The sequence below is a fragment of the Nycticebus coucang genome, chromosome 1, assembly GCF_027406575.1.
Source record: "Nycticebus coucang isolate mNycCou1 chromosome 1, mNycCou1.pri, whole genome shotgun sequence".
In the NCBI taxonomy this organism is placed as follows: Eukaryota; Metazoa; Chordata; class Mammalia; order Primates; family Lorisidae; genus Nycticebus; species Nycticebus coucang.
The window spans coordinates 187,318,337-187,345,808 of NC_069780.1; the positions used below are offsets into that span (position 1 = coordinate 187,318,337).

A 27,472-nucleotide genomic window follows, 5' to 3' on the forward strand; every position below is an offset into this window, starting at 1 on the left:
AGAGTCCTAGAATTGATTAATAAATTCAGCAAAGTCTCGGGTTGCAAAATCAATATACATGAATTTAGCATTTCTGTAGTCTAGTAACAGTCAAACAGAGAGTCAAATCAAGAATAAAATACAGGTTGGGTGTAATTCTGAGGGAATTATGGTGTTTTATATATGGCATATGAATTATTTAATTATGGTATCCAAATCAGAAAGTGGGTCATATCATCAGCAAACAGGATTAACTAATAATATACCATAAACAAAATACCTAGGAATATATTTATACAAGAAAGATCTCTACAAGAACTAGAAAACAATGGGGAAAGAAATCATAGATGACACAAACTAATGGAAAACAGCCTCATGGATTAGAAGAATCAACATTGTTAAAATGTCCATACTGCTCAAAATGATTGACAGATTCAACATGATTTTCATCCAAATACCAATAGCATTTTTCATAGATCTAGAAAAAATGCTCCTCAACTCTCACATGGAACCAAAAAACAGCCTGAATAACCAAAGCACTCTTAAGCAAAAAGAATGAATATATCTGGAGATATCACATTATCTGACTTCAAATTATACTACAAATTTATAGTAACCAAAGTTATAGGAACCAAAGCAGCAGGATACTGGTTTAAAGGTAAACACATAACAGAACAGAATAAAGAACCCAGAAATAAGACCATATAGCTATGTCCACCTGATTTTCAACAAAGCAGAAAGTGACGTACCCTGAGGAAAGGAAGCCCTATTCAATAAATGGTACTAGGAAAATTGTGTAGCTAAATGCAGAGGAATTAAACAGACACCTATCTCACTATATACACAAAAATTAAGTAAAGATTGATTAAAAAATTAAGACCTGAAATCATAAAAATTCTGGAAGAAACCATAGAAAAAACTCTCTGGACTTTGGCCTTGGCAAAGAATTTATGACTAAGATCCCCAAACAAATACATCAATAACAAAAATAAATAAATAGAACTTAATTAAATTAAAATGCTTCTGTGCAGTAAGGGAAATAATTGACAGAGTAAATAGAAGAAAACCTACAGAATGAGAGAAGATATTCACAAACTACACATCTGACAAAGGGCTAATATCCAGAATGTACAAATAATTCAGACAGCAAGAAAAAAAGCAATCCCACTAAAAAGTGGACAAAAGATATGAACAGAGTTTTTCCAAAAGAAGATATACACATGGCCAATAAGCATGAAAAATAAAAATGCTCGCTATCAATAATCACTAGAGAAATGCAAATTAAAACCACAATGGTATTACCACCTTAACCCTGTCAGAATGGCCATTATTTAAAAATTAAGAAACAATAGATGTTGCATGGATTTGGTGAACAAGGAAAGCTTCTACACTGTTGGTGGGACTGCAAATTAGTACACGGTATAACCTCTATGGAAAACAATAGGGAGATTCCTCAGAGATCTAATAGTAGACCTACCATTTGATCCAGCAATGCCAATGCTGCATGTCTGTACAACAGAAAAGGACTCATTCTATCAAAAAGACTCTTGTACCTGAATGCTTACGACAGCACAATTCACAAATGCAAAGACGAGTTATCAACCTAACAGCCTATCAGTTGGTGACTTGTTAAAACACACGTAGCATACACATACCATTGAGTACTACTCAGCCATTAAAAGGAATGAAATAATCTCATTTGCAGCAACAGGGATTGGAAATGTAGAAAATCAGCCTAAGCGAAGTTTCCCACCAGTAGAAAACAAACACCACCTGCTCTAACTAATAAGTGGGAGCTAAACAATGGGTGGACACGTTCATAAAGTGACGCAAAGGGCATTGGAAACCAAGAAGCAGAGAGGGTGGGAGGGCAGCGAGGAATAAAAACTTCTTTGTCACATACTGTGCACACTGTTCTGGTAATAAACCCTCTAAAATCCCTGATTTCTTCATTATAGAATCCATCCATGTAACAAGAATATTTGTAGCCCCTAATATTTTGAAATAAAACTTATTTCAAAAAATAATAAACAGTGACTACCATGAAAATAAATAAATATTATGAGGAGTGAGGACCCTGAAGCATCTCCTGGGTGTTTTAATTTATCCCATCAAATGCATTAGAATTACCACCAGCTAAAAATGCTTTTAAAACCTTGAAATGGAAACTTTCTTTTGAAAATTTTTGACCATTATTTCACTATCTTTAATGTGAAAAGGAGCATGCTTCTTTCCATAGTGAAAGAGTCATCACTGCTAATGCATAATCATAATGATAACATTTCACTTGTGATAACTGAATGGAGGTTGAGCCTCTCTTTTGTTCATTTGTCAGGTCTTTTTGTATTGGATTCTTGATGAACAAGACAGCTCTCATCATGTAAACCAAATATTATAAAAATCTACAGAATACTGAATATCTCTATTTCAAACCTTCCTTTTTTCATACAGTGAGGAAGAAAATCCTTTGGCATCACCCAGAGGCTTTCTGGGAAACCCCAAAGATGGTTTAGATATAAAAGATTTTTTTTTAAGTTTTATCAGTTTGACTCTGAAGTATGGATTTGTGGAAGCAATTTTAAAAAGAGTTACCAGGGAATGGAAGATAGTACAAATCCTGAGTGGCTGGAGACAAGATGTAATTTCAGCTTCATTCAGAGTGATAATATTTAAAATAAAGCAGCAACAAAAAAATAGCAATTAGGAACGCTAACATTTTCAAAAGCAAGGTTCTTTGGCTAAATGTTAATTAAAAAATTAAAATTGGGTGGCTCCTGTGGCTCAAAGGAGTAGGGCACCGGCCCCAGATACCAAAGGTGGTGGGTTCAAACCCAGCCCCAGCCAAAAACTGCAAAAAAAAAAATTTTAAATCTAGCATTCTCACAAGTGAAGAAATTGCACTATGAGGTTAACAGAATCATGAAAGCATTAACAAGACCTCAAGTAAGAGTATTTTGGTGATAAAAGATGCGCTGGTGTTCAGACACTGATTGGTCTTCACAATTTCTTGGTGAAGACAAAGCACATTCTCAAAGTTAATTTTGTCATTTCAACAAAGAGAAAACTCAGTTCTCAGTTTTGGCTTGTGTTTTGGTACACTTCAGGTAACATTTGCAATAAATAATTTACACATCTTTTCTCTATCCCGTAAGTAAACTTGTCAATAATCGCTTCTCGGCCTTTTGGCTAAGATCAAATGTAGTAAACTCATCACTATTAGGCAAACTTTATAACAGATCTCATTTTCTTTTAAATTCAATGTTTGTAGGCATTATGAACCAAGACAAATAAGGTTCCTCTCCTCTGAACCTTTCTACAACTTACCGAACTTCCTCAAATGTATTTTATATTATTTGCTTTCACATATTAGCACACAGCCAGACATTTTTACCTTAAGAAAGCTTTTCTCCCTTGAGAAGCAAAACTACATTCCATGACCTATAGACACATTTGTACTACTTTATAACTACTGTGCCTCGTACAGGGGGGTAGGCAGAATAATGGCCCTCCCAAAGGCGTCCAGAGCCCCATTCCCAAAGCCTGTGAATGTGCGACTGTACGTGGAGAAGGAAACTCAGGTTGCTAATCAGCTAACCCTAAGACAGGAAGAAGACCCTGAAATGGGCCCAGCATAGTCACAAAGGTCTTTAAAATTGGAAGTGGGGGTAGTGAGGGGCAAACAGCAGAGTCAGGGTAATGTGGCACATGAAAGACTCAACCCACATTGTTGCTACATTTAAAGATGGAAGAAGATGCTTATGCGACAAGGGAGTTGGGTGGCCCTTAGAAGAAGGAAAAAGCAAGAAAGCCCTTCTCCCCCAGAGCTTACAGAACACAGCCCTGCCCACACCTTCACTGTAGCCCAGTGAGACCCATGTTGTACTCGTAACCTGCATAATTGTACAGTAATAATTTGCATTTTTTCAACCACTAAATGAATGGTGATTTGTTACACCAGCAATAGAAAACTAACACATACAGCATCAACTCCTCATATTAGTTGTAATTTTAATGCAGAGTAACTGAGTTTTGTTTCCTCACTGACAGAGAAGCCCCAGAGACAGGTATTTGAAAATTATGTCATAATCCAGTATGTACTTTATAGCTGTGGTCCCCAACCTCCCAGGCCAGGGACCAGTACTGGTCCATGGCCTGATAGAAACCAGGCTGCACAGCTTCCCCATCAGAGCTCAGCCCCCTGTCCCATCCGCTCAACTCCCCATGTCCTCCATGAAGTCGGTCCCTGGTGCTACAGAGGTCCTGGTTTGTGGCCTGTTAGGAACTGGGCCTCGCAGCAGGAGGAGAGAGTGGGCAAGAGAGCAAAGCTTCATCTGTATTTACAGCTGCTCCCCATTGCTCGCCTCACCATCTGAGCTCCACTTCTTGTCAAATACTACCCACTCTGGCCACTGTCTATTGAAGAATTATCCTCCATGGATGCAAAAATGTTGGGGACCATTGCTTTGTAAGATTAGCTGAGATCTGAGAAAGTTGCCTGCAGTTCACAAGCTCACACTGTACTTCTTTTTTTTTTTTTTTTTTTGTAGAGACAGAGTTTTACTTTATCACCCTCAGTAGAGTGCTGTGGCGTCACAGCTCACAGCAACCTCCAGCTCCTGGGCTTAGGCGATTCTCCTGCCTCAGCCTCCCGAGTAGCTGGGACTACAGGCGCCTGCCACAATGCCCGGCTATTTGTTTGTTGCAGTTTGGCCAGGGCCGGGTTTGAACCCGTCACCCTCGGTATATGGGGCCGGCGCCCTGCCCACTGAGCCACAGGCGCCGCCCATGTACTTCTTTTTATAGTCTGATATATTGTCTATGTATTTCATAATGTGGTACATGAATGTACATACCAAAAAGTGCAAGACATTTGCAAATATTTGAAGTATATGTGTATGTGTGCACACATGTGTATCTGTGTTTTTAGTAATTGGTGTTTTTTCAAAAAGAGAACATTAGGCTGAGCAATGATTCAGCCTAATGAACTAGCTGTAATGCCAGCACTTTGGAAGGCTGAGGCAGGAAAATCACTTAAGGTCAAGAGTTTGAGACCAGCCTGGCAGCATAGCGAGACCCTGTCTATATAAAAAATAGCATACACCTATAGTTCCAGCCACTCAGGAGGCAGAGATAGGTGGATTGCTTGGGTCCAGGAGTTCAAGGCTGCTATGATTAAGCCACTGTACTGGCCTAGGTCACAGAGTGAGACCCTATCTCAAAAAAAAACAAAAAACAAAAATATATATATATATATTTTGGTTCTATTAAAAAAACAGAAAGCGAAGACATTCATCAGTTTACTCAGAGAACTCAGAGAAGCTAAATGGAACAATTCAGTTAAGAGATTTTATAGAATTATATAGGATTAAGAATACCAGCCCCTTTATAAAACATTGGTTATTAAAATTCAATCTAGTCAAATCTTTTTATAATTTTAAATAAATAACATTGGCTTATCTGCACAATAAAACCATAATTTGAAATTTAAATAATTCATATTAATTAGAAGTAGGGGAAATAAACTTAATCTTACATGTACATATAAAATAGTTCATGCTAATGAAAGATTATGATGTGATAAAGCCAAAGAAAAGACATTTCTCTATTCTTACCCTAAAATTACCAAACAAGTCTAATTTTTGTATGGATTTACTTTAGCTAAAAATATTACATTAACTCTTTCTATCTTATCAAATATTGAAACCTCTTTAGATGTCCTTAAAGGTCCTGAAACTCTTCATACTATTTTCCCCATGTTTGCTATCAACTTCTTTCAAATATTTTAATCTAGTAACTAAAGGCATTGCTTTAATTTATCACTAAGCTTTTCTGTTTCTTTTTGAAAGAAGCTTTTGTGTTAGAATATTATTATTATTATTTTTTTTTTTTTTTTGGCCAGGGCTGGGTTATCAGCACATGCTAGCTAGTATACTTCTATATTTTTGTAGTACTTTTCACATTTTTAACTTTTTTAAAAAAATTATTATAGATTCACAGAACATTACAAAGATAATGAGAGGTAACCATTTATCCTTCACCCAGTTTCCAGAAATAGCAACAGTTTATGTAACTAAAATACAACATTAAAAGCAGGAAATTAACATTATGATATGTATGAATAGTACAGTGTTATTTTATCCTTTGTAAATTTGTTAACCATCATTGTCATCAAGATACAAAACTATTCCATCAACCCAAAATATTTCTCATACTAGTCACACTTCAAAGTCATACTTTGCCATTATCCCAAACTCCTGGCACCCACTAACTTGTTCTCCATCTCTGTAATTTGGTTATTTCAAGAACCCTGTATCCAGCATAATGTTTTGCAGAAGTGAGGGAGAAATCAAGACATCCCCAGAGAAACAAAAGCCTTTCTGATAAGGGGAGTCCAACAGGTTGAAATGAAAGGATGCTAGACAGTAATTTAAAGTTGTAAGAAGAAATAATTACGTCATAAAGATAAATACATCAGCAACTATAAATAGTAGTATTTTAACAATGGTTTATAACTCAACTTTTTCATTTCTACATAATTCAAGAGATTAATACATTTTAGAAAAAAATCACTAATCTACTATTATTATTACAACTTTAGCTTTAACTCCATATTTTGTTTTCTACATCATTTAAGTGACTCACATATTAAAAAATAAATGTGTTTGGACACAATGTACAAAGATATAATTTTGTGGCAACAATAACTGAAAGGAGTGGGACGGAACTGGAAATGAACAGATTGTATGTTATTGAAGTTAACCTGATATAAATTTAATTATGATGTCATAACTTTAGGCTGTCAAATATAATCTTCATGGTAACCACAAAGAAAATAAAGTAGTATAAAGTATAATAAATATCTGATATTTATTATATATATTATTATATTATATTTAATATATAATAGATATATTAAATATATTTAGAATGCCTTACTGATAACTATTTTATATATATTTATAATATGCATAAATTATGAATAGATATAATATTAGATATACTATATACAAAGTATAAATATATAATAGTTATACTATAAGTAAGGTGTTATAAATCAATATAGATATATGTGTATTCATGTATATATAAAAAATAAAGTATATACACAAAAGAAAATGAGAAGGGAATTCAGACATTTTACCATAAACCAAAAATCAACTAAACACAAAACAGACGGTAACGCAGAAACACAGAAAAGCTATGAGACATATAGAAAAGAAAACACAGCAAAGTGGCAGTTAGTGATAAGAAGTAAATCCTTTTTATCAGTAATTGTAATCCTTATATAAATAAATGAACTCTCCAGTCAAAGAAATTGTCAGAGTGCATTAAAAAAAATGACCGAGTATACATTGTCTACAAGAAACTCGCTTTTGGATTAAAAACTACAAACAGATTATAGGTGAAAAATATTTGCACACTGATGTTCTCAGCAGCATTATTAACAATAGATAAAAAGAGGAATTAACTTAGTTGCCCATCAATAGGTAAATGGGTAAGCAAAATGTGGTATATACATGCAATGGGATATTATTATTTAACCTTAAAAAGAAAGGAAGTTCTGACATACGCTACAATGGATGAGCCTTGAGGACATTATGCTGAGTGAAATAATTCAATCAGAAAAGACAAAGGGTGTGTGATGCAACTTACATGCAGTTCCTAGAGTTGTCAGATACATAGAGACAGAAAATACAATAGAGGTTTCCAAGGGTTAGCCAGAGCGGTTGAGGAGTTAAGACAGGTAAAGTTTCAGTTTTGCAAGATAATAAAAGTTCTGGAGATGGTGGTGGTGGTTGTACAATGATATGCAGGTACTTAAAACACTGAACTGTACACTTAAAAATTGACAAGATGGGGCGGTGCCTGTGGTTCAAAGGAGTAGGGTGCTGGCGCCATATAACAAAGGTGGTGGGTTCAAACCTGGCCCAGCCAAAAACTGCAAAAAAAAAAAAAAAAAAATGGATACGATGGTAAATTTTATGTAATGTGTATTTTACCACAATAAAGAAATTTTGTGGACAGGGTGAATTCAGAGCATCTCTGTAAAAACTCAGGGGTCAGTTTCAGCAGCTCAGCTGAGCATGAAAAAAATAAATTAAAAAAAAAAAAACTTTCTCAAATCAGTTTGAGACATTGATTTTATAATGGTGGACAACAAAGACCAGCCACAGAGAAGACTCTATCAATGATCAAGAGAGGTGTAATCAGAAGGGACTCCACCTACTTTCCTGTTGTCTGCTTCCTGACAGGGCACAAGTTTTTAGACCATGAAACCACCGCTCAATATTCCTGCCACCAGCAGAGAAACTAAGCAGAAGTGTGCACATCCAGACTAGAAATAGAAACGGTCACAAGCAAACACAATACGGAAACACCAGAAGCAAAGCCCTCTTAGCCCATCATAGAATTCCCACCAGCTCCTCTCTGCACAGGAACACTGCAAGGAGGACCTTTCTGGGGCAACACGGTTTTTTAAGTGTCTCGAGTGAATCCATCAGGGCACCTTGGGTGCCCAACGACTCCTAATAGAAGACTCCCAAAAGGGAGCACTATACAGACAAATAATTTGTATTTGCCCATTTTTTCAAGACAATCTGTGCTTAGAAAACTGATTCACTAACTTCTAAATACAGGTATTTGGAGGAAACACTCACAAAGGACAGCAAAGTTACAAGGCTACAGTCAGTCCATCATTGATGGAAACACTTTAGTTTTTCCACTGTCATTACTCTGAAGGCTGTTTCGTATCAGCAAGTCAGAGATAAAATCACATTTATTAGAGATTAAGTAACTTAGGAGAATGGCCCAAGGATTCATTTCTATTGGGAGCTTTAGCAAGACAGATTGATCTGTTTTTTGGTGGTGGTCGTGGTGGTGGTAGAGTTGTGTTTTATTTTACTTAGATCTGAGATAACAACAGACTTTTAATTTCTTAAGATGTGATTCCATGATAGTGGGTCATGTGATATACGTTTGTTCCAATGGAGGCAGGGCAAGGTGTCCCCTTGGCTGTCCCAAATCTAGGTGTTCTTTGAACCAGATGACCTGCTTGCTTTTCTGATGGGATTTGGGTGTGTGATTCTCCTACATAACTAACATAACTACTTTTGTGTTTTTCTTTGTGTGGAAAAATAAAATCTATCTTGTCTATTATCATTAAGCTTTAAATTTTACTTGTTTTTCACTACTCATTTTGTTGTCCCAGCTACAAATCTCCGAATCCTCTTTCCTTCCATTACTTCAGTGTGTCACTGGGCTGCAGGCTCCATCAGGTGCATCTTAGGTATTTCCCTCATGGCTGCTGTCCTCTCTTTTGCTTCTCACCATGGCTATTTCTTTGTTGTCAAAAGTCCTTCTTATTTTGGTCCTGAAACATTACAGTTGCCTGCCAAATGGTAGCATCAGCATGAATCACTCTATGACTTTCAGTTTGTGTCATACATTTTGCTTATTTTGAAACCAAATTAAATACAGAAGAAGGAGAAGTGGTCGTCCATCTGGAGGGATTTCTGGGCCTGTCCCCTGTGCAGGCCTGAGCAGTTCATTCTGAGACAGCCACCTCCTCTGCCACATGTCCAGCTGAACCCCATGGTGAGCATATGCTCCTGTATTCTCCTCTTCATCTGCACAGGGTCCTGGGTACCACAAGGCCACTGCTGAGCTTTAGGTGTCCTTGATGTCCTCAGGCGTGTGTAGAACTTGCAACATGTTCCTGCAACAGGTTCCTAGAGAGACAGCCTCCACCTGGTGGTCCAGCTACTTCCCTCCTTAGCCCTGAAAAAATCTACTTCCATCCATTTCTAAAAAGAAAAGAAAACCATTTGATTCCTTGATGGTGTTAAGCTGTGGAATGAAAGTTTGGATCACTTACCTTACAGCTTCTCCTTATTGCCTCTGTGACCACAGAAGGGAGTTAACTCCTTTTACCTCTGAAAAATCTCAGACCACAAGGACCCAAAAGTCTGACCAAGAGGTAGAAAGAGGGGGCCAATATTCCTCCTACTCGGTGGTGGAAAGACCTTTGTAGCTGTTTCAGATGGTTAGAAACATAGATAAAAAAGAAAATTTGGGACAGGGAGTAGTTATAGGCACAGACTCCCTTGAATTTTACACCTGATAATTTCAGAAGTTTGGAGAGAGAGAATATATTTTCAAGAGAAAAACTACATATTTATCTCAATTTTAATTTTATCATTCTGAAAACTTTCTTCTTTTTATATTTCAATAGATTCAGAGGATACAAGTGTTTTTGTGACGTGGATGAAATGTGTGATGCCAAAATCAGGGCTTTCAGTGTACCCACAGAATAGGGTACACTGTCCCCAATAGATGTGTATCCCTCCCCTCCACCCTTCCTCGACCTTAGTTTTCATTGTCCATCACCCCACTTCATGACCTTATGTATCGCTCATTCAGCTCCCACTAAAAATTGAGAATGAGGTGTTTGTTTTTTCGTTCTTGAGATACTTCACTTAGGATAATGGTCTACAGTTCACTCCAAATTACTGGAAACAATCATTATTTCATCATTCCTTTTTTATGTCTGAGTAGTACTCCAGGGTGTGTGTGTGTGTGTGTGTGTGTGTGTGTGTGTGTATGTGTATACACATGTGTATACATACTATGTACACCACATTTTCTTTATCTGCTCTTCAGTGGACGGGCGCTAAGGTTGATTCCACAGCTTCACAATTGTGAACTGTGCTGCAGTAAACTCTCAAGGGCAGGTGCCTTTTTGATTAAATGACTTCACTCGTTTGGGTAGATGTCCCGTGGTGGGACTGCCAGATCAAATGGTAGGTCTACTCTTAGGTCTTTGAGAAATCATCACACTGTTTTCCATAGAGGAAATTTCCCTTCTTAAGGCACCAGAAGTCTCTGTATAAAATATCAACTTGATTTTGTTGCTCCCCTCACCAACAAAACAAATCCTAAAAGTCTTCTTCCTGTATCAAGCCTTCCATTGCAACCTATTCCAGTTTAATTTCTCTCTTCCCTGAGCTGCTGTTATAAACATGCCAGACAAGGCCACTTGCACTGTAAATATTCTATGTCCTGTACTTTTTCCCTCCCAATTAGCTTCAAAGTTTCTAAACACTAGAAAGGGCTAAAAAGCTTTAGAAATCAAATTTCGGTTTGAGAAGATAGTTTTGTTCAGCTTATAACCAAAGGCTAAAAAATAAAAACTTATATGCCCAGAGGTCTTTCTTCCTATGGAATAATTTTACTTGATTTGTTTCCCCAGGGGGATGGTCAGAAACATAGAGACTCTGTAGACTGATAAATAGACTAAATGAAAAATCCCCAATTACCTCGTAAAATGTCAGTGAGCTATATTGGAAATATATGAAGTAAAATAATTCCAATGAATTTCCTTAACAGTAAGGTTGTGATAGGTTAAATAGAGCACTGACTCCTGTTCTTTTCAATGTCTTGGGGTATGTGAAAAATGATAGTATGTGTATAGCACACTGGCGTGAGTGAGAGAGACTGCTCTGCGACGGGGTCCCCGACACCTGAGAAATTTCAGGGACACCGGTATCTCATTCGGGGCTCATGGGTGAGGAAGGCATGGAGGATGAAACCACATCTTCATATTTATCTGACATAATTTTTAAAATGTTAATAGTCACAAAAACTAAAAAATGCTGCAGCCAAGTCCTCTCTCTCTCCTTCCTTTTGTTTTCAACCTTGACAATGTCCAAGGTCGCAAGCCAGCCTTCCATACTGTCAAGAGTGTAAATGTCTGAGTATGTACAATGATTGAAATATTTTTCAATTCTTTTGCTCTACTTCCATTACCTTTCTTAAAAAGAAAGGGAAAAAAGAACACATCCATCTTCCTACTTTTATAAAACTCAGATTTGTCTCCTACTGGTTTGTGGGGGTGGTGAGCTGATAGAATCTCCAGCGTGCCAAGCTTAACAAAAGTCAACTCTTAGCCAAGAGTTGAGTCTGATTTAATGATTAATTAAGTAAGTTTCTCAGAGGACTACCCATGTACCAAGTATCTTCTATCCTCTCCATACTATTTTAGATGCTGTCATTAGGTGATAAATTAGAGGATACATATGCTACATTTGGGGGTTTGCAGCCAAATTATTTTTGTTAGACACTTCCTCAGCTATCATCAAGTGAATAAAGGCATTTCTATTTCAGTAATTTAAACATTAGCATATTCTGTCCAAGCTAAAATAAGCCACCTAAACATAGGATAAGAGCAGATACCAAATGACAAGGGCCCGTGTTTTATTTATTACTGCCTGGAATTAAGATATCATCGCCTGCTCCCACCAGCTTCCTTTCCTGTTACCAGGCACTATACAGAGAATTAAATAGTAGAAGATATAATTTATAGATATGTGTGGAGGTAAAATATGTTAAATAGCTTTTAGGGGCTAGCTAACTATGTCTAATTGGGGGAAGGAAGACAAGGAAGAGATCTAACTTTGGTCACTTGCCAATTCCATCTGAAAAATTTAAGAACGGCCAACTTTGCTATAGGCATTCATTTACTCCCACAAGTAAATTAAAGGAACAGAATTGGAAGCTGCAGGTGGGATAAATTAATTGTCTTTCAGGGTTACTGGTAATTGCCTAGAGTGTTCTGTAAACTAAAAGTACTCTATGAATTTGTCATTATAAGTACCTGTATCATTGAGAGTAGAAAGATTAATAATGATAAAGTGATTTAAAGAAGCAGAGGCAAATTCTATTATTTTGCGCACAAAAACATGCCAAAGTAGTAAATGTTATCTAGTAGAAGCACACAGTAAAATCCTATCAGAGAGACAAATAGATGATTGGTTTACCCCAGTTCAAAGGACACTTAGTTATGTACCTTCCCCTCTGGCAGTTCTTCTCTCTTCTTTACAGGTGTCGGAACTTGGCACTCACATATATGATCATCCTCTCTATATATTTGTGGTTTGACTCTTACTTGTTAAAAGAAAAAAGATCCCAACATAACTCCACGAAGGTGTTTTGAGAGTCTACATTTTCTAAACTTCTGTGAACATTAAGTAGGAACCTAGTAACAGCTAAAAACTATCAAGTCCTGTGTCCTTCTTAATCCCCCATATTACATGCTGTCCATACATTTACTCCTGTAGTCTTTACAATAGCTTTTTAAGGTACGTACCACTATTATCTTGCTTCGCAGATTGAAAAAAATAAGGCTTCAAGGCATGAAATAATTTGCCAGTGATTTGATCCCACCGCATCAATCTAGCACCAAAGTGCATGCATTTGACCTGAGGAAATACTGTTTTGTCTCTACCTGTGTCCAAAATTACCAGATGGAGAACTTTCAGGGCTGAGAAACAAACACTATTGACTGGGATGTGGGTTCTCGCATCCTCTTCTCCCCCAGACCCACCTCTCCCTCTTTCCTCTTCCAATCTTGGCCTCCTTTCAGTTATTCCTTTCGTTTTCTTTTCCAAAGGCAAGTACGCCATGCGAGACCTAGTTCACAGGCTCCCGGGTGGGAATAACAGCAACAACGCAGCCAGCAAGGCCATGTCCGACGACACCGTGACGGCCGTATGCTGCACCCTGCACGAAGTCATCACCAAGAACATGGAGAACGCCAAGGCCTTACGGGATGCGGGTGGCATCGAGAAGTTGGTTGGCATCTCCAAAAGCAAAGGAGATAAGTAAGTTTGCTGGTGACTTTCCATCTGCCAGAGGAGTGCTGGCATGTGTCGCTGTATTGGTAGAACTGGTTCTGAGAGTGTCATCTCCTGGTTAGGGGGTAAAATTGTTAAATATCACCAAAAAGCATATGTCTATGATGATCAAGAGAAGAAAAATAGCAAACAGCTTCCAGTTTTCCCACCGCTCAGTGAAAGCTAATATTCTTGCTAATTCTGATCTGATAAATAATGATTTGGCGACTAGGAACTACTGCAGTCTTGTTAAGGGGGACTTGGCAATCCGGCATTTGTGCTAGTATGTCCCTCAGCATGAGAGAGTGCCTCCTTAACCAGCACACATGAAAGTATCTTGTTGTTTTGGTTCCTCTGTGGTTGGAAGTCCATGTGTTGATGTCCCACATCCTCTGGCTCTGTGACTCTCCAGCTCTGCATACCAAGTCAGGACCACCTTAAACATCACAGTAGCCCCCAAGTCATAACAAGTCCTCACTCAAGGACAGGGGAGTAGACAGTGTGACAGAGTCAGAGAACTTGGTTCTACTCCAGTACCCTCCCTTACTAGCTATGAGATTGGTGCAAATTATTTAATTCAACAATAACTATGCCTACACTTTCTAATCTAAAACTAAGGGCCATCATAATGTGCTTCTTGGAAGAAATGATAATCAAATCTTAAAGAATAAATAGATATTTCCAAGATAGAGGGGTTAGCAGCAAGGAAAGAGGGTGTTCATGCAAATGGGAGAAAAAGAGATCAGACTTGTTGGAAAAGTAGCTGCACCACCTCAGATAGGAATATCCCCCAGTTTGATTTAAGAACCAATGATAACTTACTGTATACAACCAAAAACTATCTTCACAAGCTGGGGTGTCAGTATGGTAGCAGCTGTCAATTTTATGGAAACCTTCACTAGCCTTAATTAAATTTTGTTTCCTGGATGTCCCTCAGTGTAATCAAATAAGATTAGGAGGGTAAACCTTTGGTTATCAGGGTCTACTTCTTGACTTTTCACTCCCTGCCCCCCCACCCCCCAATTTCTTCACATTTAAATGCTAAATATTTTTCTTTTGTTATTAAATGCTACGTGGGATGCATTTTGAGGCTTTCTGGAAATTCTACCTCATCATTTCACTTAATTCAGAATATCACCAATGTTTTATAGAAGATGATGTAGGGTTTCTGTTTAAGCACCCTGAGACTTCCAAACAGTTCAGTCAACACTTCAGCATTTGCATTTGATTTTTTCTTATATCAAGTAAAACAGCCCCACTGGACTCAATGTAATAATTGTGCAGCATAGATTGTTGAGTTGAATTGTATCCTATGATATTGTGTTTACAGTAAATGCTATCCTACACGGACAGGAAGCCACAGGGTTTTCATCTTTCTATAGATTCAAGTGACCTTTGGAATCTCCGATTGAAGTGCTTAACTGTTCTGAGCATTAAGAGCTTAATATGGTAATGATTTTTTGAGCACACACACCTACACGCAGTGAAGTCATAGTCCACAAAAACAATCAGATGTATTTGTCTACATTCAAAGATTAAAGTATTTTCTCTGAATTAGAAGACTACAGAGCTTTGAGGAATAGTTTGGCGTGTATTAATCCCCTCCAAATGTGTGAACATCTCTACAGCTGTAAGCATTAATAAATGGACCTTAAAGAGAAAGGATGCTTTAATCAGTCCTGTGGTCAAAGAAAATTATTTGAGGAACAAAATTTTAATAGCATCTGAGGAAACCATTTATGAAATAGTATGCATCCACATTGCCAATTCAGAATATGGTCCTGTTAGGCCTGGACCAACTTTTTCTTTTTTTTTTCTTTTTTTTTTTTTGAGACAGAGTCTCACTTTGTCACCCTCAGTAGAGTGCTGTGGCATCATAGCTCACTGCAAACTCAAACTCTTGGGCTCCAGTGATTCTCTTGCCTCAGCCTCCTGAGTAGGTGGGAGTGTAGGTGCCTGTCACAACACTTGGCTATTTTTAAAGACAGGGTCTTGCTCTTTTTCACGCTGCTCTCTAACTCATGAGCTCAGGCAGTCCACCTATCTTGGCCTTCCAGAGTGCTAGGATTTACAGGCATGAGCCACCGCACCCGGCCCTGGTCCAATCTTGATTATTATGAATGGGAAGATTTTTTTCACTGCAGATGATCTCATAAATTCCCTTTAATTTGATAGAAAGTTTTTTTATGGAGTAGTCATTTGTTTTATTTCATTGTCCCTTTATCTGTTTTTCTAACACCAACATCCTGGATTTATGAGTTTAATAAGAAGTGTTAAATTGGGTGGAATTCAGCATCTTCCCAGTTATAATTCTCCTGCTCTGTCAGTCTCATCTAGTTTTCCATGTAGTTTATCTGGTTTTTTGTTTTTTTTTTAATACTTACTGAATTAAGGATCAAAACAAAACAAGATCTTTATAACAACGTTCATCCTCATCTTTTACCTACACTTCAGTTTCATTATTGCTTTTCACTGCTCTTAAAATGAATCCAGAAAAATTTCTCCAAATCTTAGCATGAAATTCCAAATTTATCTCAAAATTCTATTCTGAATGTAGGTGGTGAGATTCTCATGGACTTCTAAGCATGTTTTAAGGAAATGTAAATTCTTTATTAAAATAGAATTTTTAGAATTAGTGATAATTTAATAATTGGGAATGGCAGGAATATCAATGCAGCCTAGTTAATTGATCAAATGTGCACAAATCGGTCCACCCTAAATTGTCCTCAAAAACTTATTTTCAGAAATAAATTTGGTTCAAACCTGATTTTTATTTGAGATAGCACGGGAAAACACAGATCGAAGCAGCAGTCCAGATATGCCCTTCCATTTTCCATATTTATACTTATTTATCCTGTATTTATATTTATTCCTCAGTATAGACAACCTTATATATATATAGTGATGTTAAAGAGTGAGACTGGTAAGTTTCCAATCACAGTCTGTGGAACTACACGCTCAGTGTCTGGGGAACATGACCGGTGGGACTTGGACTCTGGGACTGTGTTGCTGGCAGAGCAGTGTTGAGCAGCCACAGTGAATTGCACTAACTTCAGCCACCCCTAATCTGACAGCTTGGGTGAAGATCAGATATTGTGTAATTGTTATTAACTCTTAGAGGAGTCTTATACTCACCAATATGAAGTCTTGATAACTTATTCTTTTCACATCATTTTAAACACTCCTTATGGACCTCGGATGGCATTCATCTGTTACAAGAATACATTTGTTTTTTCCAGTTTTAACAGTTATATAGGAAATAGTGTTGAAATGTGTCACTGTATTTTGTCATAAGACAGAAAAGCTATTAACAGTCTCGACTGTTACTGTCAGTAAAGAACTGTGTATTGTGGCTTAGGTTGTAATCACTTGTCACATGAGAAACGCTCAATTGTTCAAGTCCTTCAATCAGGAGTTACAGTTTTTCAAGTAGAAGTTTCTATGGTACCAGGAAAGTAAATGGATCAAAATGAAAGTCTGAAAAGAAAGCAACGTTTCTCTGACCTTCGCGTGTTAGTGTAACGCTGTGATGTGCTGGCATTTTAATTGAGGGGTTAAAGCCTGCTAGTCATTACCCATTCACAGTCTCTATTTTGTAACTAAGGTAGAAACAAAAAACCATGCAGTGTCACAGGAATTTTTGCATCCTAAATATGTTTCAAGTACACTATCACCACCTGAATATTAATATACGTTCCTCGAAAGTTCCTTGACTATTGTCAGGAACAAATATCTAGCTAATGATGATAAAATACAACAAAACATAGCATTTACTCTTTGTTCAGCATTGATTATATAAGAATAAAATGTACTTTATTTGTATTCATGGAAAGACCTAAAGTTCTCTGTTTATAAGTCAAAGGAAATACAGGCAGACCTCAGAGACACTATTGCCATAAAGCAAATATTTCAATGAAGTGAGTCACACGAATTCTTTGGTTTTCCAGTGCCTATGAACATTGTGTTTACACTATATTGTAGTCTATGAAGTGTATAATAGCACTCTAGCAAATATAATAAACTTACTTAAATTTAAAATATCTTACTGCAAAAAAATTCCTAGCAATCATCTGATCCTTCTGCTGGTAGAGGGTCTTGCCTTGATGTTTATGGCTGCTAACTGGTTAGAGTGGTGGTTGCTGGCAGTTGGGGTGGCTGAGACAATTTCTGAAATTAAGACAATGATGAAGTTTGCTGTATCACTCGACTCTCAAACCACCCTGCTGCTTTATCAGATAAGTTTATGTAGTATTCTAAATTCTTCGTTGTCATTTCAACAATGTTTACAGTACATACATGTATCTTCACCTAGAGTAAATTCCATTTGAAGAAACCACTTCCCTTGCTCATCTATAAGAAGCAATTCCTTATCCATTCAAGTTTTTTTGCAATAGTGTAATAATTCAGTCACATATTCACATCCCACTTCTAATTCTGGTTCTGTTGCCTCTTCCACCATATCTTAAGTGAGTTCCTACACTAAAGGCTTGAAACCTTCAAAGTCATTCACGAAGTGAGAATCAACTTCTTCCAAACTCCTGTTAGTGTTGATGTTTGACCTCTTTCCATGAATCACAGAGTCTTAATGGCATCTCAAATGGTGAATTCTTTCCAGAATATTTTTAATGGCCTTTACTCAGAGCAATCAGAGTTATCACTACATATGGCAGCAGCAGCCCTACAAAACGTTTCTTAAATAATCAGACTTGAGTAAGTGAAGACTATTTCTTAATCCATGACTACAGAATGGATGTTGTGTTAGCAGGCATGACAAAAACATTAATCTTTGCACAGCTCCATCGGAGTTCTTGGGTGACCAGGTCCATTGTCAATGAGCAGTACTATTTTAAAAGGAATCTTTTTTTTTTTTCTGACCAATAGAACGCAATTGTGAAATCTAAAATATTCAGTAAGCCATGCTATAAACAGATGTCCTGCCATCCAGGTTTTATTGTTCCATTTATAGATCATAGGCAGAGTAGATTTAGCATATTCTTAAGGGCCCTGGGATTTTTAGAATGGTAGAGCATTGGCTCAGCTTGAAATCACCAGCTGCATTAGCCCTTAACAAAAGAGTCAGGCTGTCCTTTCACGAGTTGAAGTCAGGCGTTGACTTCTCCTCTCTAGCCATGAAATTCCTAGATGGCGTCTTCTTCCGATAGAAGGCTGTTTGATCTACATTAAAAATCTGTCATCATTACCTTAGCCCGGTCTTCTGGAAAACCTGCTGCAGCTTCTGGATCAGCACTTGCTGTGTCACCTTGCAGTTGTACCTTGTGGGGACATCTCCTTTCCTTAAACCTCATGAGCCATCCTCTGTTAGCTTCAAACTTTTCTTCTGTAGCTTCTTCACCTCTCTCAGCCTTCCCAGAACTGAAGAACCTGTAGGTGCTCAGTCTGGAGGTTAGGCTTTCACTGAAGGTAAAGTTGCACCTGGATGACTGTCTGTCCAGACCACTTGAACTTTCTCCACAGCAGCAGTGAACCTGTTTTGCTTCCTTATTATTCATATGTTTTGCTGGACTAGCAACTTTTAATTTCCTTCAAAAACTTTTCCACTGGATTCCACAATGTGGCTATTTGACACAAGAAACCTAGCTTTTGGTCTGTCTCAGCTATTGATAGGCCTTCCTCACTAAGCTTAATCATTCCTAGATTTTGGTTTAAAATGAGAGAAGTGCAACCATTCCTTTAACTTAAACACATAAAGTCCATTGCAAGGTTGTTAATTGGTCTAATTCCCATATTATTGTGCCTCACGGAATGGAGAGGCCTGAGGAAAGTGAGAGAGAAGGAGGAAAGGTGGAGAAGTCAAAATACACAACAAACATTATGTTTTCTGTCTTCTATAGACTGGGTTCATCCTACACCAAAACATTACAATACTAGCATCAAAGGGCATTAATCATAGGTCACTGTAATGGATATAATAATAATGAAGTTTGAATATTGTGAGAATTACCAAAATGTGACTCACAAAGTCAGCACATCCTGTTGGAAAAATGGCACCCAGAGACTTGTCCAAATCTTCATTTGTAAAGCCTTCATTTACAAATGCAGGGTTGCCCAAGCCTTCATTTGTAAAAAATACAGTATCTATGAAACACAATTTTTAAAAAATGAAGTACAATAAAATGAGGTATGGCTATCCATTTAGACCATGTTACTATCATAAATTATGAAATTATTTAGCAACCATTCATTTTAGTAAAAGTAAATATGTCATTTAAATATAGCTAATCTTTTATAGAGAAAAAATAGAATTTATAAGAACTCTATATTTTTTCTTTTTAAAATATGTGGTATAACTAATACATTTCTATATATAGCCAAAGTTGAATTCCATCTCAGTAATAATAGCAGACAGAATGACTGTTACCATTGCCCATAGACGAACAGGTAAAACAACCCTCTAATTTAGTTGGTCTAAATGACAAATATGAAGACCCAGGAAAACAGCAGCCATTTTATCAAGTTGGTATACAGTTGGCATCTCATAACTTCATTGTGAAGTGCATGTCCTCATAGTATTCATTTACTTTGGCTCTCAAATCCAAGCACAGTCTGACCCATCTATCTACTGACCTTCTATTTCAAAGGCCATCTTATTTTGATGCCATCTTTGATCCCAATGTTGTATTCTCTTCAGTGGGTCTATGGGCCACAACAGGCCACTGGTCAGCTTCAGTGTTTTCATCACAGTGAAGTCTTCATAAACAATTGTACCCTGGTCGACCCCAAGAGCCACCATTCACGTGGACCATGACCTGCAAACTGGCCCAGAGGCCAAGTTCCACCCACTACCTGTTTGTTGTAGTTCCTAGGACACAGCCACACCTATTCGTTTGAGTGTTGTGTTTTTGACTCTTTTCATGCTATAGAGTTGGGCAGGCCTCCAAAGCCAAGAATATTTATTATCCAACCCTTTAGAGAAAAGGGTGCCAGGCCCTGTGATAGCCCACAGATGTCTCTGTCAGCCACTAGAGCCATGCAGTTAGTTGAGAACCAGCCTGTGAGAATCCAGAACACACAGATAGCCAGTATTTCCTTGCCCTCCAGTCAACGTGACTTCCTAGAATCTGGCTGACTTAAATCGACACTGATGTATTGACATAGCCTCTGTTTTGAGGTGCAGACTGGCACTGAACCAAAATATATAGTTATATTTTCATAGAGATCTCAAAGACATGAATCAAATAAGGATGAGAACCCCTATTCCAAGGCTTTATGTGACCTTGACTTTTCACTATGGTCCAGAGGGCTGAACTTTAAGTGTATATAGGGCTTTATTACTGATGCTCGCTGTATATATTTAGATGTGCATTCATCTAAATACATGCGACAAGCTGTGTACACACTGGCAGTCACTGCCAGTCTCCCGTGCTTACATCAGCGGCACACGCAGATCTAGTCTCTGCAGTCACGCAGGTGTGGAGAGCAACACTCCATATGCCCTTGTTCTTCACTGGGGACAGTGAAGTTCTTTTTGCTACACAGGTGCATGCCACCTCCATTAAAACTCCTCAGTCTGGCCCTTCCCACTCACTACTTTTTTCTTCTCTCTGTTGCATTTTGTAGTCAAATGCTAACTCTGCATTTCGACTAAATGCCACTGCTCTTATGTCTGCAATTTGAAAACGACCTGCCAAACTGTCACGCATTCACGTCGTCTCTCACCCTCCTGGGTGCGCTGATGAGAATGGGGCTGGGGGTGGGCAGAGCACTCCTTGCAATCCCCAGGCTGAGAGAAAACAGAAGAGACACATGGATGTTTATTGCTGACCTTTCCTGAGAAGTCGGCATCAATGTGAGGCTCAGCCGTTCACTCACATCTGGCATTTCCTGTCTTTTCTTTATCAGACACTCTCCGAAAGTGGTCAAGGCTGCATCTCAGGTCCTAAACAGCATGTGGCAGTATCGAGATCTGAGGAGTCTGTACAAAAAGGTAAGGTTCGCTTTACCTTCTTGCTCATCAGCTGCGCGCAACCCGCAAGTTCAAACACACAGCCTGGGGCGGTGTGCTGACACCACAGTTATGGGGGACACTCGTCCAACAGCCTCAGTCATGGAAACAAAGTGCAAAGAGAATCAACGATGATACGAGAAAAGAGGCTGAGTGTTCTCTGAGTATCTCCAAGACCACGGTGTCTCTGGACTGGACAGACCCACACTCTGGTCTTGCCCTAGATCATCTGATAAGGAAATAAGCCGTGCTTTCCTGAGCTTCTATATTTTACAATAGATTGGAAAAAAATGAACATGGGTATTTTGAAAATATATAATTTGAGACAAGAAAACAAATATAAAGTAATTCAGGAAGTCAAGAAGTATAGCCTAGGATCATTGAAGACTCAGCAGTGTGACCCATGTGCCTAAGCCCCTGAGAACCTCACCGAGTTACTGTCCAGGAGGAAAAGATGTTGTTCTCAACTGACAACTGTAGATGATGGAGAGGTCAACCTTTGCTCTGTACCCTCCCTCCACCCCCAAGGCAGGCAGGCAGGCATTTCTGTCACACATTTGAAACATTTCAAAGGAGTCTTCACCCCCAATGTGTTTCAAAAATACCTTTAGAGAAAAATATCATATATAGAAATTTTGATTTTACACTTCATTTTCAAGTGCTGCTAAATAAAGAATGCATAACATTTCTTTTTTGGGTTAGGAGGAGAGAACGTTTTAATAACGTTTCCCAGAAGCTGTTTTGTTGTTATCAGACCAGGGAGTGTGGGTGGTTTAAATTCACGTTAACACACAGGGTAGAAAATGCTGCTGAAAGGCGGGAAGCCCAGGCGACGGCTCGGTGCCAGGATTCAGATAGCCTGAGCCGGCCTGGGGAAGGGAGTGTGGTCTTCCCTGGAGAACAGCCCAGACCACTACCTTGCAGGGGATGGGAGAGAGAGCTGAGGCCATCACTGGCTCTGTCCCCCTTTGACCAGCCTGGCAGGGACCAGCTCGTGACAGATGAACATGGGGCCACAGCTCTCTTAGGGAATGAGACTCATCTTGCCGTAGGGGAAATCTGTCTTTTTCTCTAAGCCAGGCATCCTCAAACTTTTTAAACAGGGGGCCAGTTCACTGTTCTTCAGACCGTGGGAGGGCCAGACTATAGTTTAAAAAAAAAAACTACAAAGAAATTCCTATGCACACTGCACATATCTTACTTTGAAGTAAAAAAACAAAACGGGAACAAATACAATCACACCACCTCATGTGGCCCAGGGGCCGCAGTTTGAGGACCCCTGCCTAAACCAATGGGAAAAAGTAAGTATTTAATAACTGTCTCTACTAAGTTATTATCTATTTCCAGATTCCCCCAAGGCCTCCCTACGTCCCTTATATATTCACCACTTTGCACGTTAGGTTTACAAAATTTAGCCTATTTATTTCTCTTTCAAAATTTTCCTATTTTCTAATAGGAAGAATGTTAAAGTTGAAACAAAGAATGTAAAACTAAGTGCTAGAGGACCGTTCTAGATGAACTCAGGGTCTCCCTAAGTGTTTTGCGTGTTAGGCTAGGCCCCAATGGAAAATGCTTTGGCTCCCCTCTGCTCTGCCTGAAATCCAAACCCCAGGATCTCCACTTAGTTCCTTTCAGGCTCCTCCAGGAGCGGCATGAAAGGTGTCCCAAAAAAGGGTCCTTTGGCTTCATATGAAGATGGTGCTATGAATTAGAAAGGAGCTGGTCATTCTGATTTGGTGGTCCCAGAAGCTCAATGAAATATAAACCCCACTTTTGCTCTGACCCTGAATGTTTCCCCTTTGCTGAAACGTACCTTCCCATCTATGGGTGGCATCGAAAGGAGACGGGTGTTACAGACTTCGCAGTAGCAATATGAGTTTCCCATCTTTTTCTATGTTGGACAGAGAGTTCAAAAAGTGTCCTTGCCTTTCTATTTCCATAAAATAAAATAAAATAAAGAATGTGTTGACAGGAATTTAATGGAGCTAAAAACTCAAGAGCTAAAGATAGTTTAAAGTGTGTTTCATGTGAGGAGATTCAAGCAGGAGGGCTGAACAAATTGATGGTGATGTTTTTAGGTGACCCATGATTAAAAAATATTGAGAAAGAGCTATTCTTAATAATCTCCAAATTATGCAGTTGTGAAATGAAAGGGGGGCCTTTGTGCTCAATGTCACAAGAGCTGCTCATAGCAAAGCTCAAAATTCAAAAAAAGCTTTTCATTTGAAAAGTCCTTTTGTGAGAGAAGCAAACTCATTCATCCTTATGAATTGTTTTTAATCAGTGGGGAAATAGGTTTCTATTTTCTTCTTCACTGCTAATTTACATAGCATTGGGGGAAAAGTCTGATCCATATCTTTCAATTATCCGTGCTTCAAATCTACTTACTAAACACCTATTATAGGCTTAACAAAAGAAGAGTTCTAAGGAAAACAGAAAATATGGGAAGGAGCTACTGAGGGTAAAGATGAAATATGAAATAATCATTAGCAAATTCATTAGGTTCTCAGTTATACACTCCAGATTTTAAAGCACGGGCTAAGGGAGAGAAAAGTGGAGACCCAAATCTTGAGGAATTTATAGAGTCCACATAATTAGGAGGTAAAAGTAAGGGCATTGGGCGTAAGAAGGGGAATATGAGGGGACAGTGGGAAATTAGGATGAAAGCAACACATAGTCTATGAGGCAGAATTCAGCCCATCTGTCACTGGCTAATTTTCTCCAAGACTCCAAGCACAGAGGCTGGGGTATTATTTAATTCGCTTGCTACTTTAGGTTACTTGGAGAGATACAGTCAGCATATTCTTCTGGCTGGAGGTGTTGAACAATACAAAAGTATATTTGATTCACGACATATTTTGAGCCAAAACATATTTGTATTATCAGAATCTTCAACTTTCCTGAGGTCTCCTCTTCTGGGTTTCGCCCCCCTCAGGGAACATAAACATTTGCATAATAATGTTAGTGCATGCAGGATAAATAATGTGTCACCCCTTTTTTGAACAAATCTTTAAATAGATAGCCACCAATAGAATTTTTAAATTTTGTTATGATTTGTATCATTACAAAGGATATTTTCTAAAGGACAAGAAGATGAACCTTAGGGAGAGTGGACGGAAGAGTACTAACGAAGCAAGAGAGGGGACATTCTTGATGGCTTTTAAGGCTTGGGGCTTTAGAAAAACTGAGGTCACTGTCATAGTGGGGGCTTATGTTGGACCATGGTGGGGACTGCTGGGGTGACTTGTTTTGGAAGAAAAGACATAAATTAGAGCAGGGGCATAGAATGTAAAGATTATAGAAATTATTGTGTACAAATGCTCATTTGATAGCTTAATAATCTGAGAGATAGTTGTGTTGGTTGGGACACAGCCTAAGTCTCTCTGATAGACTTACTGAAAGCTACTGGAACTCCAACCAGAAAGATCTCCTTCCCTCTTGGGAGCCTGCATCTGGTCAGGCAGGTGGCCCAGGGCCAGCAGGTGACCATGGGGCCCATCATGCTGCTCTACCTTGCCAGTGTGGGCAAAGCTTCCTGGCCCTGCCCCCTTCTCATTCCATGCTAGAAAGGGAGAATAGGAGGAAGGGAGGGAAAGAGAAAACAGAGGCTGCCAGACGCGGGCTGACACGGTGAGAACAGAGCCGCATGGCTGCAGCCAGCTATGAGGAAAGATAGGAAAAGTGGGCGACATGACCCCTACTAAACGTTTGTGGTGAGATGAAACAGGGGTAGCATTTCCTTCTGCCTTTAATATCTTCAATGTCAGCCGCAGTCATGACCTAATGAGGCATATTATTCCATTCTGGAGTGGCTGTGACTATCTGAAATGTCTTACTCGCATTAAAGGAAAATCTCTTTCTCTGCAACTTCTGCCCTCCACAGCCAACTGGAAATGCCTGATTTCTCTCCTCTGTGATTGCCTTCCTGGTGTTGACAGTAGGAGGCCATCCCTTCTCTAGGCCTGACGTGTAGAAGGGAAGGAAAAAAGAAATCTTCCCCCAGCCATCACAAAGCTCATAGCTGACACCCTATGACAAAATATAGATTAGCAAGGAAAGCATAAAAAATCATCTGCCAATTGGTGGGATTACACCTACGGTGCATCTTACAAGGGTACATGTGAAACTTAGTAAATGTAGAATATAAATGTCTTAACACATCAACTAAGAAAATTCCAGTAAGGCTGTGTTAACCAGTGTGATGAAAATATGTCAAATGGTCTATAAAACCAGTGTATGGTGGCCCATGATTGCATTAATGTACACAGCTATGATTTAATAATAAAAAAAAATCATTGCCATGAGGCTATGTGACATGAGAGCTTCAACAAGGAAATGAAGAGCCAAAGACACAGTCCAATGTGTGTATTTTTTGTTTAGGTTTGATAGGTTTGATGAACAGTGGACAGTCAAGAAGAAATGTGATTGGAGGATAAAAGGGTTCGAGCTAATGGTCATAAACTGGAGGGGCGGGGGTTATTAGCAAGGCCTGCTTGTTCAGATTCATTTTGTGTCCCTGTGTCTTCAGAGATAGGGACATTCCTTTCTTCCAGGCATAGGAAGAATGGAATAGGGAAAGGTGGGAGAGACTGGGCTACAAGGCAGAGATGTCATCATAACTCAGGGCATCTGAGATGATCTCAGATCATCATAGTTCTCTGCAACTTTAAACTCCTGGGCTTGAGCGATCCTCCTGCCTCAGCCTCCAGGCTCACACCACCACATCTGGCTAATGTTTCTATGTTTTGTAGAGACAAGGTCTTGTTCTTGCGCAGGCTGGTCTACAACTCCTGGCCTCAAGCATTCCTCATCCCTAGAAAAGACAGGGATTACAGATGTGAGCCACTGCACCCAGCCAGTATCCCTCTTGTCATGTGGCACCCCAAGATGAATATATTCCCCCAGGCTTATTTGAAGTAGAGAATAGAGTGAGACTCTGCTTTGCTTGTGCTTGGAATTCAACTTCTAAAAAAACTTGAAATCAAACTGGTATTTGAAAGGCTTGTCATACTATTAGTGAAACACAAAGAACAGATGGCCAAAGGTCCAAGTTGCAGCCCTGCCACACTCTGGAAGCTTGACCTTCATCATGCTACTTGAGACCCTCCGGCCATCAGTGTAAGCATCAACCTCAGCATCCCTGTGGCCCACTCCTGCAGAGGGATGGGACCCAGTGAGTAGACTTTGATTCTCCAGGTGTCACAGACCGTGTCAGGGATGCCCTGGGGTTGCTGTGGGTCTAGTTCTCTGTCCCTGGTGAGCAGTTATTGCTAATGTAGAGTCCCCAGAAACTAAATGGCCTCTTAAAATGGTCTATGGAAGTTCTTGCACCTGGCAGAATGATCTCTCTAGGCAGCTGGATGTGCCCTGGGGGCATGCTGTTTTGCAGGCCTGGGCCTCTGTGATGTCTTTCTTTAACTTTGTGTAGCCAAGTCGGTAGCTTTCCTCAACCCCTCATCAAAGAACTTCACCACCTTTCATGGGGACTGTGGGCATCCTCTCCCTCAACCCCACTGTAGCCCTTAGTTTTCTCATCCATTGAGGAAAGCTGTGCAACCTGCCTTGCTGGGCAGCTGATCATCTCAAATGGAACAACAGTCATCAAATGCTTTGCAGACTGGGAAGAAACACACCATTGGAAGTTGCTACTCTGAATTCTAGAACATTTTAATGTCATTTGGCTGACAACTCCACAGGCAGCTGAAAGTGTGGGCCTGAGAGTTTCATTTAGGCATTGTCATTATCCCTGCTCACTTTGTGTCCCCACGCCTCTGTCTCCTCCAGTTCCTAGATGCCCATCCAGTCCATGTTATCCAGTGGAAGACTACTTTTCCCATGTTTTGCTCATGGTCCTGAAGCT

The 27,472-nt window shown here is 39.1% G+C and overlaps 1 protein-coding gene and 1 pseudogene across 3 annotated transcripts in view; both read left to right on the forward strand.

The window, feature by feature from the left end:
- CTNND2 (catenin delta 2) overlaps positions 1-27,472 on the forward strand; it is a 943,962-nt gene that overhangs the window by 876,720 nt on the left and 39,770 nt on the right. For all 3 annotated transcript variants that reach the window (XM_053592980.1, XM_053592979.1, XM_053592981.1), the window contains 2 exons: positions 13,427-13,637; positions 21,510-21,594. In XM_053592980.1, coding sequence (XP_053448955.1) covers positions 13,427-13,637; positions 21,510-21,594 — 296 coding nt within the window. The remainder of the gene's footprint in view (positions 1-13,426; positions 13,638-21,509; positions 21,595-27,472) is intronic.
- LOC128591757 (uncharacterized) lies at positions 3,146-3,263 on the forward strand (annotated as a pseudogene).